The 14,192-nt window shown below is 42.5% G+C and overlaps 1 protein-coding gene across 1 annotated transcript; it reads right to left on the reverse strand.

Moving 5' to 3' along the window:
- Positions 1–10,588: 10,588 nt before the first annotated feature.
- Positions 10,589–13,144, reverse strand: LOC142097234 (uncharacterized). Its single transcript, XM_075178902.1, has one exon. It carries the CDS (start codon positions 13,019–13,021, stop codon positions 11,897–11,899), a length of 1,125 nt encoding a protein of 374 aa, XP_075035003.1. The 5' UTR covers positions 13,022–13,144; the 3' UTR covers positions 10,589–11,896.
- Between the last annotated feature and the right edge of the window lie 1,048 nt (positions 13,145–14,192).

Below are 14,192 nucleotides of genomic sequence, written 5' to 3' on the forward strand. Positions count from 1 at the left end.
ATCCATTATTGTGTGATCCAGAGCGCAAACACCCCTTATCACCAGTCTATTTGCCCCTTTGATAAATCTGCCCCATAACCAGGGGGTAGAAGCTGCCTTTCTACCCACATTGGAGATTAGAGCGTGAGACGTTGGACGGGGAATATCTGTGTGACAAAGTGTCTCTGTTCTACGCATTAGATGGGGATTTATGTAAACAAGCAAAACCCCCCAAAACTGAAGTTCTCTTTTAACAATAACTACAGGACTTGTGTTATACGGCCGGAGAGAGAAAGGGAAGTCACACAGATATTTTTATCTCTATGGCAAAATGGTTGAACCGGGGTTATCACAATCTGCCGAGTGCAACGCTGGATACCTGCCTACTCTCCCGGAATTCCCGGGAGGCTCCCAAATTTCGGGGCGTCCTCCCGGACTCCCGGAAGAGTAGGTAAAACTCCCGAAATTTGGCGAAAGTCACGTTAGTGAATGGGGGGGGCGGGCTTAATTGTGTCATTAAGCTCCACCCCCTCCATTCAATGCCGTAAAATTTGGCTTTCCTATAGTGGGGGCGAGGCTATGGTGACGCGAAATGTCACCACGCCCTCCTCCTAGCCCATGTCACATGACTTCTCCCCCGGATCTCCCAGGGGAGAAATCTTAAAAGTGGGCATGTATGAAATAATAGCTTGAAGTATTGGTACTCATTCATATTAAAATCTAACTTTTATTAATTGTCTAAGCAAGAATAAAATTTGTTAAAACCAGAAAAATAAATTAGTGAGTGATTAGTGATTTAAAATAGCTGTCTCAATCTCCATTGCAATAAAGTATATATTTTATTCCCCATTTGGACTAAGTTCTTATTGGTCTAACAATACAAATCACTGCATACTGAAATTACAGCTAATAGTAATGTTCCTATCTGCTGAGTATTCTGATCAAGTCTATTAGGCTTCTGTGATAGCATAATCTCTCATTATGGACATTCTAGTGCTGTCCTAAAATAATAGACAGGGGTTAATACCTTCTCCCTGTTAAACATAGGTGACGGGATGATTTGCTTAACTACCTAACATACGCTAGCTTTGGGGTTGGGCAGAGATGTCCAAGTATTGTAGTTTGAGTTGCGAATTTTTGTCCAAATATAGCAGAATTATTATTATAATGTGGCAAGGAGAGAGACAGATGCTGGTGGATGGTGAGATATGGCAGTGTGCAGGAGGGTCGGGACAGACTCCTAGAAAGGGATCACGATGGATTCGGCAGATAGTTTATAACAGTTGGGGAGTCAGTGAGTGAAAAGAGGAGAGATAGGAGGGGGTTATAGGGGGTTATCTGGGTATATTTCATGTGCCTGGACACCTAGGCATTTGGAAAATAGGGATAGTTTTGGATGGGACTGATGAAGTCCTAATAAGGACACTTACAAGTCAGTTTGAGGTACTAGCGATTATCCACAAGTTACAGATGCAATGATACATTACATGGTCAAACAGGGTTTTTATTATATCGATTTTGACACACATGTTGGCAGGATATAACCCATCTCTCTGATCCTAGATGGCACCACAATGTCTGAGATATTACTTCTGATGTTAACCATCAGGATGTAATATTCTCTAGACTTGGAGATAATGCAATTTTAAACAAAATTGACACCATTGTGTGATTTCCTAAATTACTTGCTGTTACATTATTCAGACAGGTTCTAATACACAGGATGAAAACTACACAGCATGGAAAGGTAATGACCCTCATCCTGTGCATTCAAGCTAAAAGAGGTCTTGGTCATTGAGATGAAAAGACTTAATTAGTATGCAATTAGCCTGCTTTTAGCAGTTGCAAAACTGATTTCCTCCAACATATTATTACTACATCAGAAATCAATACATTTCCAATACAGAAATACAACGCAATATCAAAAATCAGTATATATGCAATGATATACAGCGTTGCACTGCGCTACTAATTAAAATAAATTTATTTAATAAGTTATCCGGCCACAACCAACAATTCTCCCGCGCTGTACAGTGAATATTTGTCATGCCCCACTGGAGCTTACAGTCTAAATTTGCTATCACGCACATACAGCTGTCTGTAGTCAGGATAAAGAGACTTGTACTAATTTGACTAAGGAAATTTTGCCATTTAATACAAAGCCCTAAATGAACGGCAATTCATCTGTATTCAGCTTGTTGTGGAAAATGTTCCCGTTTCAACTACACTACCAAATCTGTTGATCTGATGGTTATTAGTTAAGAAATAATGACATTAAAATAGCCAACTGTGTCAACGAATGATAGGCAACTCGTTTGGTTGTGCAGACAACAGTCAATTTAATACAGTGGAAGAGGACATGATACCAAATTGGTGCGTAATGGGTATAAAGTAAAGGGATAGACTGAACATAGAAAATCGTCATGTGAGCCAACGATCAACCGGTCGCACAAATCATCATCATCATTTATTTAAATAGCGCCACTGATTCCGCAGCGCTGAATTCACATCAGTCCCTGCCCCATTGGAGCTTACAGTCTAAATCCCCTAACATACACACACACACACACACACACATACACACACACTAGGGTCAATTTTGATAGCAGCCAATTAACCGACCAGTATGTTTTTGGAGTGTGGGAGGAAACGGGAGCACCCGGAGGAAACCCACGCAAACACGGAGAGAACATACAAACTCCACACAGATAAGGCTATGGTTGGGAAATGAACTCATGACCCCAGTGCTGTGAGGCAGAAGTGCTAACCACTAGGCCACCATGCACCAATTGTGTGATATACGAGCGGTTTATGTTCCTTTATGAACTTATACATTTACGGAATGAAATATTAAGGGGGAAAGTGCAGTAGTGGTCGCCCGATATAGTGAAAGGGTAAAGTATAATTTTAAGGTGTTAGAAATGTGTATTGTCTCCAGCATGTTATATGTAAGCTAGCGGTCTTCTTTCCCGTGACAAACAGTCGAGATGATCTCTCAGCAATGCCCACTACAGGCAGCCATTTTGTGAGCGGGACCAATTTTCAGCCTATTTATTCACTAGCATCTATAGATATAATCTAGGCATGAGGCGCTTAGTGCCTCGTGGCTCAGTGATGTCACTAACTTCTAGTGGGTTGGTAGGCTGCATTCCAAAATATATTGGTTCAGGACACAAAATGGCTGCCTCCACCGACAGGTGACGTGTACACGGTAATAACACGCCAGACACTCAGCCAGCAAATGAGCTTTTCTTGGAAGTTAATAGAAAGTTTATTGTCTTCTGACAAAGTCGTTTTCCTGTTTCTCTCACTGACACGTTATCCGGCTGCGGAGAAAGTTTATTTCTTCCTCCTCATTTTGTCCTTGAGGATATATTGTTCTGCGTCTTCCTGCACACGTCCTTCATGATGTACGTCTCCGTCTGTGAGGAGAAATGTTACACGAGGTCATGAAAATTAGGAACCTGTTTTCTGCTCAGCCCCCCCCCCCTGATTCCTACCTCTCCCATTGCACAATTGTGTGACCTGCAGATTATTATCATACAGTGATGTAACTAGATGTAAATAACAGATAATGATCATGTAGCACTAATTTGCATCCAGCCTGAGTGACAGGTGTTACACAGAGTGAGTGGCGGGTGGAGGGGGGCAAGATAGAGAGGGGGGGGGGCAATATCATATTGGATAATAGAACCATGTGGAGCAGGGGGCAGAAGTAAAAATAAAAAATAAATACAATAAAAAAATAGCAATGGAGCTGGCAACATGATTGCACAACGAAGGGGTAGTGTGCTCAGTGTCTGCATTATTCTGTATATATGGTCACCGGCTTAGTAGCCTCGAGTGACCCAGCGTGGTGAAAAGTGGGCGTGTCATAGTGAAAACAGGCGTGGCCTAAATTGTGTAAAGTGATCATTTCCAAAACTCAGAGCCCAGGGCACCAAAATCCCTGGTCACATCTCTGCCGAACGGGGTGCGGTGAAGGTACCGCGTGTTATATGGAAGAATCCGAGGACACGTGTTGTGTGAACTATATACATTTATTACAAAGGTTGTACAAAATAAAATGTTCACCTTTATGGCCCACCTCTCAAATAAGTGCTGCTCTGATGTGCCCACTGCAGCCCCACCCAGTATCCAACAGGCCACGCCCCTTTAGGGTCTGAGACTAGGGGCTACGTTCATGCCTCAGTGATGTCACTGGCTCCTAGCGATGTGATAGGCTGCATGCTCATGAATGTTGGTCCAGACCACAAAATGGCCTCTCCCACTGTGACAAAGTGGTCCTGCAATCTCACAAAGTTGACTCCTATTCCTATTTTTGTAAACCTACAGTGGCCGGGGCCATATCTTATCTCATTTAAAATACACTTCATTGTTTCAATATTATGTTTTTTAAGGGGAAACAGGTTTTCAAATATTTATTTTTTACATATCTTTTTTCAAACTATTGTTACATTTTTTTATTTATTTACTTGTTTATGTATTTTATGGGGATTTTTCACAAGTGGCTTGGAAAGCCCATATCTGCCAAATATCCACAGAGGCTGCCGGGGCGAGGCGGAGAGTTAACCCTTACCGATCTGCGCCAGAATCGATGGTGGGCGGCTGACCGTCGCTCGGCTTCCCCAGTGACAAGTTCTTTATAATACTTTTTTAATAAATTGCAACAATAAGAGATTTTATTATCCCCACTGAAGGAGACCCTTTGATAAATAGTAGATTTGAATAGATATTTGTTGATTGTAAATAGACCTGTTTCGTGTCAGTCACCGGCTACAACAGGCCCAGAGCCGCCTGTGGCCCCCACTGGGCTCCATATCTCCCTTTAGTCTCTCTTAGGAAATACATCTAGGAGTCACTACTTCAGTGACATAAAGGCAGGTAAGTAATGTAACAAAGCAATGAGGAAGGCAAGTCAGATGCTTGGTTACATAGGGAGAGGAATCAGTAGCAGAAATACAGAATTAATAATGTCATTAATTTTTTTAGGATCCGGGAGTTGCGTCTACTCTTCCGGGAGGACTCCCCGAAATTCGGGAGTCTCCCTGACATACCCAGAGAGTTGGCAAGTACGATATAAATACATTAGAGACTGTACAAAGATGGGCAACTAAATTGGTGTATGGCCTACAGCACATAACTTACCCGGAGAGACTTAAAGAACTTAATATGGATAGTTTGGAGCAGAGAAGGGAAAGGGGGACATGATAGAAACTGTCATATATATCAGGGGTTATAACAAGGTGCAGGAGGGAAACATTCTACAAAGGAAGAGAAGTATTAGAACACGAGGACATGCACTGACACTGGGGGGAAGAGAAGTATTAGAACACGAGGACATGCACTGACACTGGGGGGAAGAGAAGTATTAGAACACGAGGACATGCACTGACACTGGGGGGAAGAGAAGTATTAGAACACGAGGACATGTACTGACACTTGGGGGAAGAGAAGTATTAGAACACGAGGACATGTACTGACACTGGGGGGAAGAGAAGTATTAGAACACGAGGACATGTACTGACACTGGGGGGGGAAGAGAAGTATTAGAACACAAGGACATGTACTGACACTGGGGGGAAGAGAAGTATTAGGAACACAAGGACATGTACTGACACTGGGGGGAAGAGAAGTATTAGAACACGAGGACATGTACTGACACTGGGGGGAAGAGAAGTATTAGAACACGAGGACATGCACTGACACTGGAGGGAAGAGAAGTATTAGAACACGAGGACATGTACTGACACTGGGGGGAAGAGAAGTATTAGAACACGAGGACATGTACTGACACTGGGGGGAAGAGAAGTATTAGAACACGAGGACATGTACTGACACTGGGGGGAAGAGAAGTATTAGAACACGAGGACATGTACTGACACTGGGGGGAAGAGAAGTATTAGAACACGAGGACATGCACTGACACTGGGGGGAAGAGAAGTATTAGAACACGAGGACATGCACTGACACTGGGGGGAAGAGAAGTATTATAACACGAGGACATGTACTGACACTGGGGGGAAGAGAAGTATTAGAACACAAGGACATGCACTGACACTGGGGGGAAGAGAAGTATTAGAACACGAGGACATGTACTGACACTGGGGGGGAAGAGAAGTATTAGAACACGAGGACATGTACTGACACTGGGGGGAGAGAAGTATTAGAACACGAGGACATGTACTGACACTGGGGGGAAGAGAAGTATTAGAACACGAGGACATGTACTGACACTGGGGGGAAGAGAAGTATTAGAACACGAGGACATGTACTGACACTGGGGGGAAGGAGGTTCAGGGGAAATGTGAGGAAAAAGTACTTAGAAAGATTAGTGGATAAGTGGAATATCCTCCCATCAGAGGTGGTAGAGGCTAATACAGTAGAGCAATTTAAACATGCCTGGGATAGACATAATGATATCCTTACAAAGAACAAAGGATCAAATAGGGATTGAGGTTACAATAGGTTAATAAACGGGCAGACTAGATGGGCCAAGTGGTTCTTATCTGTCAAATCCTATGTTTCTATGTCTCCTGCTCATATACAGGTAATAAACCATAATGTACCGATGTTATTAGTGCTCATCTACGGGCTGTATATTTCCCCTCTGGTCTCCATACAGTAATATCCCTGGAGGTGTCTACGTTCAGCTCACAATGTATATGCAAACCTATCTCAGTGACGACTATTTTATGCAGACTAGAAACCTGGGGCCTGATTCCTTAAGGATCTTAAATAAAGAGGATTCTTATTTCAGTATCCTGGACAAAACCATGTTACAATGCAAGGAGTGCAAATTAGTATTCTGTTTTGCACATAAGTTAAATACTGACTGTTTTTTCATGTAGCACACAAATATCACCTTTCAATTTCAGTGTACAAATAAACTATCAAGTATTTGTGTGCTACATGAAAAAACAGGCAGTATTTAACTTATGTGCAAAACAGAACACTAATTTGCACCCCTTGTATTGTAACATGGTTTTGTCCAGGATACTGAAATAAGAATCCTCTTCATTTAAGATCCTTAATGAATCAGACCCCTGGTGACTGTTGCAAAAGGAGAAGCACAATTATTATTTCATCTGTTCCAACACCACGGGGAGATATCGCCACCGGCTGGCTATAGATGGTATTACACATGTACAGAAATCAGGGGTGTGACTATCATCATCATCATTTATTTATATAGCGCCACTAATTCTGCAGTGCTGTACAGAGAACTCATTCACATCAGTCCCTGCCCCATTGGAGCTTACAGTCTAAATTCCCTAATATCACACTCACACACATAGACATACAGACAGACTAGGGTCAATTTTTGATAACAGCCAATTAACCTACCAGTATGTTTTTGGAGTGTGGGAGGAAACCGGAGCACCCGGAGAAAACCCACGCAAACACGGGGAGAACATACAAACTCCACACAGATAAGGCCATTGTTGGGAATTGAACTCATGACCCCAGTGCTGTGTGGCAGAAGTGCTAACCACTAGGCCACTGTGCTGCCCACTATACACATAGCGGTACACTGGGAGCAGGTTAACCCTTCCTCTGCTGGTGTATTATGTAGTATTGCTCCTAGCTGTATGCTGTCATTGTGCCCAAGGAGTTGTATCATGAGTGTGGTTTGTTCTGCTTCTTGTGGGAATATTAAGGTCGCAGGCAAGAAATCTTTGCCAGCTAAGGGGTTAAATTAATTTAATTATACTGTGTGATGACAGAGGGGGTGGGGGCGGGCTTATGCTCCCTAGCTGCTGCAGAACTACAAGTCTCAGCCTGCCATGCAAGCTGTACGTTAAGCACAGGCTCTCCAGCTACAGGTCCCAGCATGCATTGCCAACATGCAAAGCGCTACGGAATTTTCTGGCGCTATATAAATAAATGATGATGACGATGATGATGATTGCCAGGCTCGGGCATGCTGGCATCTGTAGTTCAGCAGTAGCTGGAGAGCGGCCGGTGACTGAAGCACAGATCTGTCAGTAGACATAGTTGAGCAGAATATAACAGGCTGGGAGGAAATAAAACCGTCTCCACCTTCAATGTCCTCGGAAACCTGTAACCACATTATCCACCAGCGTACCGCCAACCTCTTCATCTTCCTTTCCTTTACACCCACCCCCCTCATCTGGTGATCAGTGCAAGAAACCAGACACATCCCCTCCCCAAGCTTACTGGGCCTGTGCCAGACTCTGGGAGAACCGCCCTTTATGCATTTTAATATTAGTGTATTTTGCTCATACACGTCCACGTATACCACATACATTACGGTTTCTTCTGTGATTTTCAGCGATGTATTTATATCATAGAACAGAGCTGTCTATTTCCTTGGCCCTACAATGTGATGCAGCCATATTCTCTCTGTGCATTACTTACTCTGTACAAGAAGCGGCGCTGGGCATTACATACAGTATGCAGAATCAGGGAAGTAGTACTGTGCATCTGTTGAATGGTAAAATTCAGGAACAATGGTTTTAATTTTTAAGGGACGGGGCAGCACAGTAGCTCAGTGGTTAGCACTTTAGTCTCACAGCACTGGGTCATTAGTTCGATTCCCGACCATCACTTCATCTGTGTGGAGTTTGTATGTTCTCCCCGTGTTTGCGTGGGTTTCCTCCGGGTGCTCCGGTTTCCTCCCACACTCCAAAAACATACTGGTAGGTTAATTGGCTGCTTTTGAAATTGACCCTAGTCTCTCTCTCTCTGTCTCTGTCTGTGTCTGTGTGTAAGTGTGTCTATATTAGGGAATTTAGACTGTAAGCTCCAATGGGGCAGGGACTGATGTGAATGAGTTCTCTGTACAGCGCTGCGGAATAGTGGCGCTATATAAATAAATAAATGATGATAATGATGATAGGGATGGATTTTCCTTCCCAATAACAGCAGGAGCCCTTTGAGATTCTCAGACGGAGATCTTTATGACAATACCTTTCAAAAAGCCTGATAATATGTTACATTATAATACATCATACAGCCCAACATTGCCACAGTGGGGAAGCGCAGATGAAAAGTGGGTGTGGCCATGCTGCGCTGGGGGCGGGGTTGCTATGTGTAAGGCGGCTGTGTCATGATGATGCGTTCCACAACTCCTGAGGGCCTGCCTACCACTTATGAAACACTAGGCCCCTCTCCCCTTCCTTAATATAGTCATACCCCCCAAATGTCCCAATTTGGAGGGAAAGTGTAAATATTATTTTTCTTTTTTTCACCAAAGTCCAAAATAGTTTTTGCCCAGACCTTTGATACGAATTTGAAACATAAGTGTTGCAACCCTGGGATATTGTTATAAGTTAATTATATACATCCTTTTGAAGTTTTACCTATAAATAAAATGTTTGCAGAATCTAAGGTTGTCCCAATCTGAAAAAAAGGCAAAATTGACCAATGTAATGTAAAAGTTTCCATACATTGAGGGGAATTATTATATAACTGAAAGCATGTGACTGTCCGCCATTATTAACCATGGTTGTGAAATGCGCTCTGCAGTGTCCTTCAGGATACAGTACTTACAGACCACAGTCTAGGTAGATAAATATTCTTCTCCCAGCCACCTTATGCAGTAGGGGGTAGATAACAGATAACAATCGCTTGCACTTAGCTACACACCAAATGTAAGTACAGAATAATGTATTTCAAGTTCTGGAACTTTTTGTGATTCGCACTTTTGTGTTATGCACACTGTGTTCACTTGGAGGCCAGCGGCAGTCCTGGTCCAACGATGGCTGCCTGCACTTGAGCACAGAGCTACCTTCAATAGGCTGCTGGGATTACTTGGAACCTTAACAGTGACTAACTGGAACCTCTCCTGAGAGCTGGAATCAACAGGGCCATTTACATGCCTATAAGGAGGTGGTTACAGAGTGTAACGGCCTATCACAGTGGCAGAGTTCTGATGAACTACAAGCCGCAGCTTTTGCAGTGTTTTCAGGCAGGTGAGAAGCTAATACCTGTCCCTGTTATATTATATTATATTATTGTGTGAGTGAATAATGGAGAACTAGTGCAGTGTGGAAACTGGGTCAGTTTTTCATTAGAAATCCGTGTCCCTCATAGTGCTTCTACTGTTCTGTGTAAGCTGACATTTCATTACAGCTATACATGGGAGATCATGAGAACGTTACCATTGGGGACAGCCCCCTGTGCTATTTCAGTCTAACGTCTAGCATTAAAGATCTGATCAAATAAGGAAACATGATGCAAACTTCACAGACATATTTTTAGTAAATTCTTATCTGGAGCTCTGTGGCATTAACATCTACTTTAAAATATCAACTTATCATAAGGATCCAACAAGTCTAGAAGTTCACGTCCTTTAATGATATTTAGTAAAACAATTAGGAAATGTTGTGTTTGCACAAACTATCACCACAGTCATCGTAAGTTAACCCATCGCAGTAAACCAGGCTTCTGTAGATGGAAATTTTCAATCTATTAAAACTGATTGCAACAACCCACCCAAAAAATGTCATGAAAACTCAACCCAAGAGGAAGTACTCAGGATGTGGGGTGACATAAATTATACTACACCTCCCTGTCCGAAAAGTCACATGACAGCGTGATTGCAATTAGGAGTGTGATAATAACCAACGAGGAGGACAGGGGATGGTGTTTTAATAGCAAAGAATTTATTTAATCAAAAAAACATCTAATTACAGGATCTATGTTTCATCTCTATACAAATAACATTCAGACTTAATTACTACGTAGGACTCACCAGCTCCTGTGAATCCTATCCATAAGGATAACTCCCCTGCAATATGATTTTATAGTTAAAAGCAATATGGTGGTTTCTACAGTTTGCTAGAATAACTCGGAGTTCTGAAAACAAACTGTCAACTACTTTAGGTGTTTCTGAGTTTTCAAATGTGATTTCAGGCTGAAGTCCTAGTTCAAATATCAAGATATATTCCAGTAAGTTACAGTAATGAATTTAATAAGGTAGAATAATTATTGAACGGAGGTATCTGCTACTCACATTACAGAGCAAAAGGCCAGTTCTGGTCTAGGTAAGATAATAGATGGAGTGAAGCAGAAATTCCTCGGATCTTCCTCCGATCTCTATGTAAATTACGAGGAATGCAAACTACATGAACAGAGTACAAGAGGATTCTGCATTATATAGTGATGCTGAGTACCTGTTAGGAGTGGACCAGGTACCACACCCATGCTGGGGGCCTTTTCTGTTGTAGCATGAACCAATATTCACCCAATCAATGGACTAGGAGCTAGCAACATCGCTGAGGCACTCAAAACCTCATGCCTCAACAGTGTCCCTAGTTCCTGAATATCGATTCAGCCTTCACTGAGTGCAAATGACTGGGGTCTGCTCCAACAATATGCTGAAGCGTAATGTGGACAAGCTGGGCTTTTAAAGGGGTCTAACATATAATGTACTGTAAATTATAAAGGTATTGAAATGTGCTAAGGAGACTTCTGTCGATTAGAGTTACTAATACTCCTGGTGGGAATTAGGCAGATTTGGGTTGAGTTACGGCAGGTATGGCTATTAAGGACATTAAGTGACATTAAATGAATATTTTATGCTAATGAAAAGTTGTATATACATACCAATAATGACCCCACTGCCATATATATATATATATATATATATATATATATATATATATATATATATATATATACTGTTGCTGAGTATTTCTGTATATATTCAATGCTAATGATAATTCTGCTATGTAGAGTAATACTGAGAACTTGTACACTGATAATGATATCAAGTACTGTAGGATATAATATAAGCTGCATCTGTTGTGTTGAAGTAATAACTATTTAGAAACTTAGCATTGAGATGTTCCCCTGACTCACAATATAATACATTCACCTCGATAACTAACAACACGCTGGTACATTCCTCTAGCAGGATGTTGTCCTCCTAGACAGTCCTATCCCCATCTCACACCAACGCTTGTTCCACAGGAGGCATTGGGAACAGGTCTTCATCTGTAGTCACCTCCGTGTCTTGAGCACCCTCTGAATCCCCCTCTAGCAGAGGCCTCTCCTCCTCCAAAGAGTCCTCTTTGCCCAACTTTTCTCCACCATTGGCTCCAGCACCACCTCCGGGCACTAACTCGTCCATCTCTACCATCGAATCTGTTTTCTTCTCTCCACTGACGAACGTGGTCATCTCCTTTTCCGTCTCCGTTTGGTTCCCTGTTGTCCCATTTCCCACCACCTCGGGATCTTGAACCATCTTCCCATCTCCTAGCTCGGGGACCTGACCTGCCCACACATCTTGTCGATTACCATTTCTGCTCTGTGTGTGAAAAGTCTGGGAACCACTTCGTCTTTTCTTCCTTATTACCAAGATTATCATGATAATGGACAGCAAGACTAAAATAATGATTATAACCGCTATTAGAACTATTTGGCCCTTGTCCTTTTTGCTTATTTTGTTTTCTTTCTTTCCTCCATTTTCCTTGTTGTTATCCTCTGTTGTATCTGAAGGGATATGGTCATGAGTATTCATTTCATGTTCAGTAGTGTTCTTGCGATCTGTAGTTGTATAGCTTACATCATGGTCGGTTGAAGGTTCAGTTGAGTCAAGGTCCTTGACTGGTGAAGGGTGGAATCTTGTGGATGGTTCTTTCTCTGTAACTTTGGATGTCATGGTGGTCAGATTATCTTCTGAAGTATGGAACATTGTGCTATTGGGTGTCATGGATTCGTCTGTCACCGCAGTTTGGGATGTAGTTGACGGTCCATCGATAGAAATATTCACCACTGGCACAATGTCAGTTGACTTGTCCCCTGCCTCATCATTGGCAGTGAGAGCCTCACTCTTTGGCGGCATCTTTGGAGAAGATGGTAGTTCCTTTCGTATCGTGGAAGTCAAATTCAAATCAGGAGCCTGATCAGTTTCTGTATTTGCAAAGGTTGTAAGGAGAAATGATGGGGTTTCACTGGGTGTAATAGTTATGGCATTCTCAGAGCTGGAGTCATTCTTGGAAGGGTTATCCTGTGCTTTGCTAATGGATGCAGACACAAGGAGCAGCGTCCATATCAGAAGGTTCCGTCCCATGATTATCTCTTCGATGCGTTGGGTTTCCCCCGTCCTTTGTTTCTTCTGTGTTTTTATTCCACCACTCTCTAACGTCTGCTCACACGGAATGCCTGAAATAAATCAATGAAACACAATCTGAAATTTCCATCAAGAATGTAAAAAACAAGACTGTCCTTGTATGTCCATCGTGGAATCTGACCGCTATCGATGTGATGGGGAAAAGGGAGGTTTCACTGGACGGTGGTGAGCAAGTTTGCAGGACCACAGCATGGTATGTGATAACCAGCCTGGCGCAACTGTATTACACAGACTGGCATTGCCACTGTGCGGTACATAAGATACCAACCTTATGGAGGAACTATCCTATCATGTAAGGTCCACTAGTGTCTGGGATATTGGATATAGATGGAACGTTGGTATCTGCAGTTGCAGAATTTTGGGCAGGACTATCTCAATGTTTCCTTGCCTCATTCCTTCCCTACCCCCCTCCCCTCCCCTACTCTCCCCCAGAATCCCCTGATTAATGGCGGCGGAAGGGTGCTGGTCTCCCCTTTACCACAAACTTTAGTAACATCCTGTGGTTGGGACAGCAATAGAGCAGAAATCGGTTAGAAAGAAATTGGGCGGGGAGACAACGCCTGTAGATGGAGATTAAGAGAGATAAATTAATCAAAACTGTCTCTCACAGAGACATACCTCTTCTCTCTGTAAAACAAGAGACTGTTGATGTCGTCTGAAAGAGACAGACCCCCTGAAGCACTTAACGCTTAGTGTGTGAAAAATGCCATTGACAAGATGCCAATCTCAGCCGTGAGCAGTCTATCTCTCACTTGTGAGCAGTCTAATCCAACACTAAGTAGTCTCCCAGGCTAATGGTCTGATGCATTAACAAGCAGTCGGTGTTAGTCACCAATTGGAAGTCTGTCTCTAATATAAAAGTTCATCATGCTACAAGACTGACTCTCACAAGACAGGTTGGACTGTCATTAGACCGTTATTTTGTCTTTGTTAGTAAAAAACAAACAACATCATGAATTGTATTTATCATTTACATTTAAAATTAATTATGGCCAAAGTAAAAACACTGTCAGAATTTATTCCCATCAAAGTGCCAGAACCGTATTTTTTTAGTTTGGATCCGACCCTTAAACGCCTCGTTATCCCTGTCCTAATGTTTCCTAAGTTGTAT

Source organism: Mixophyes fleayi, chromosome 7 (genome assembly GCF_038048845.1).
Source record: "Mixophyes fleayi isolate aMixFle1 chromosome 7, aMixFle1.hap1, whole genome shotgun sequence".
NCBI classification, from domain to species: Eukaryota; Metazoa; Chordata; class Amphibia; order Anura; family Limnodynastidae; genus Mixophyes; species Mixophyes fleayi.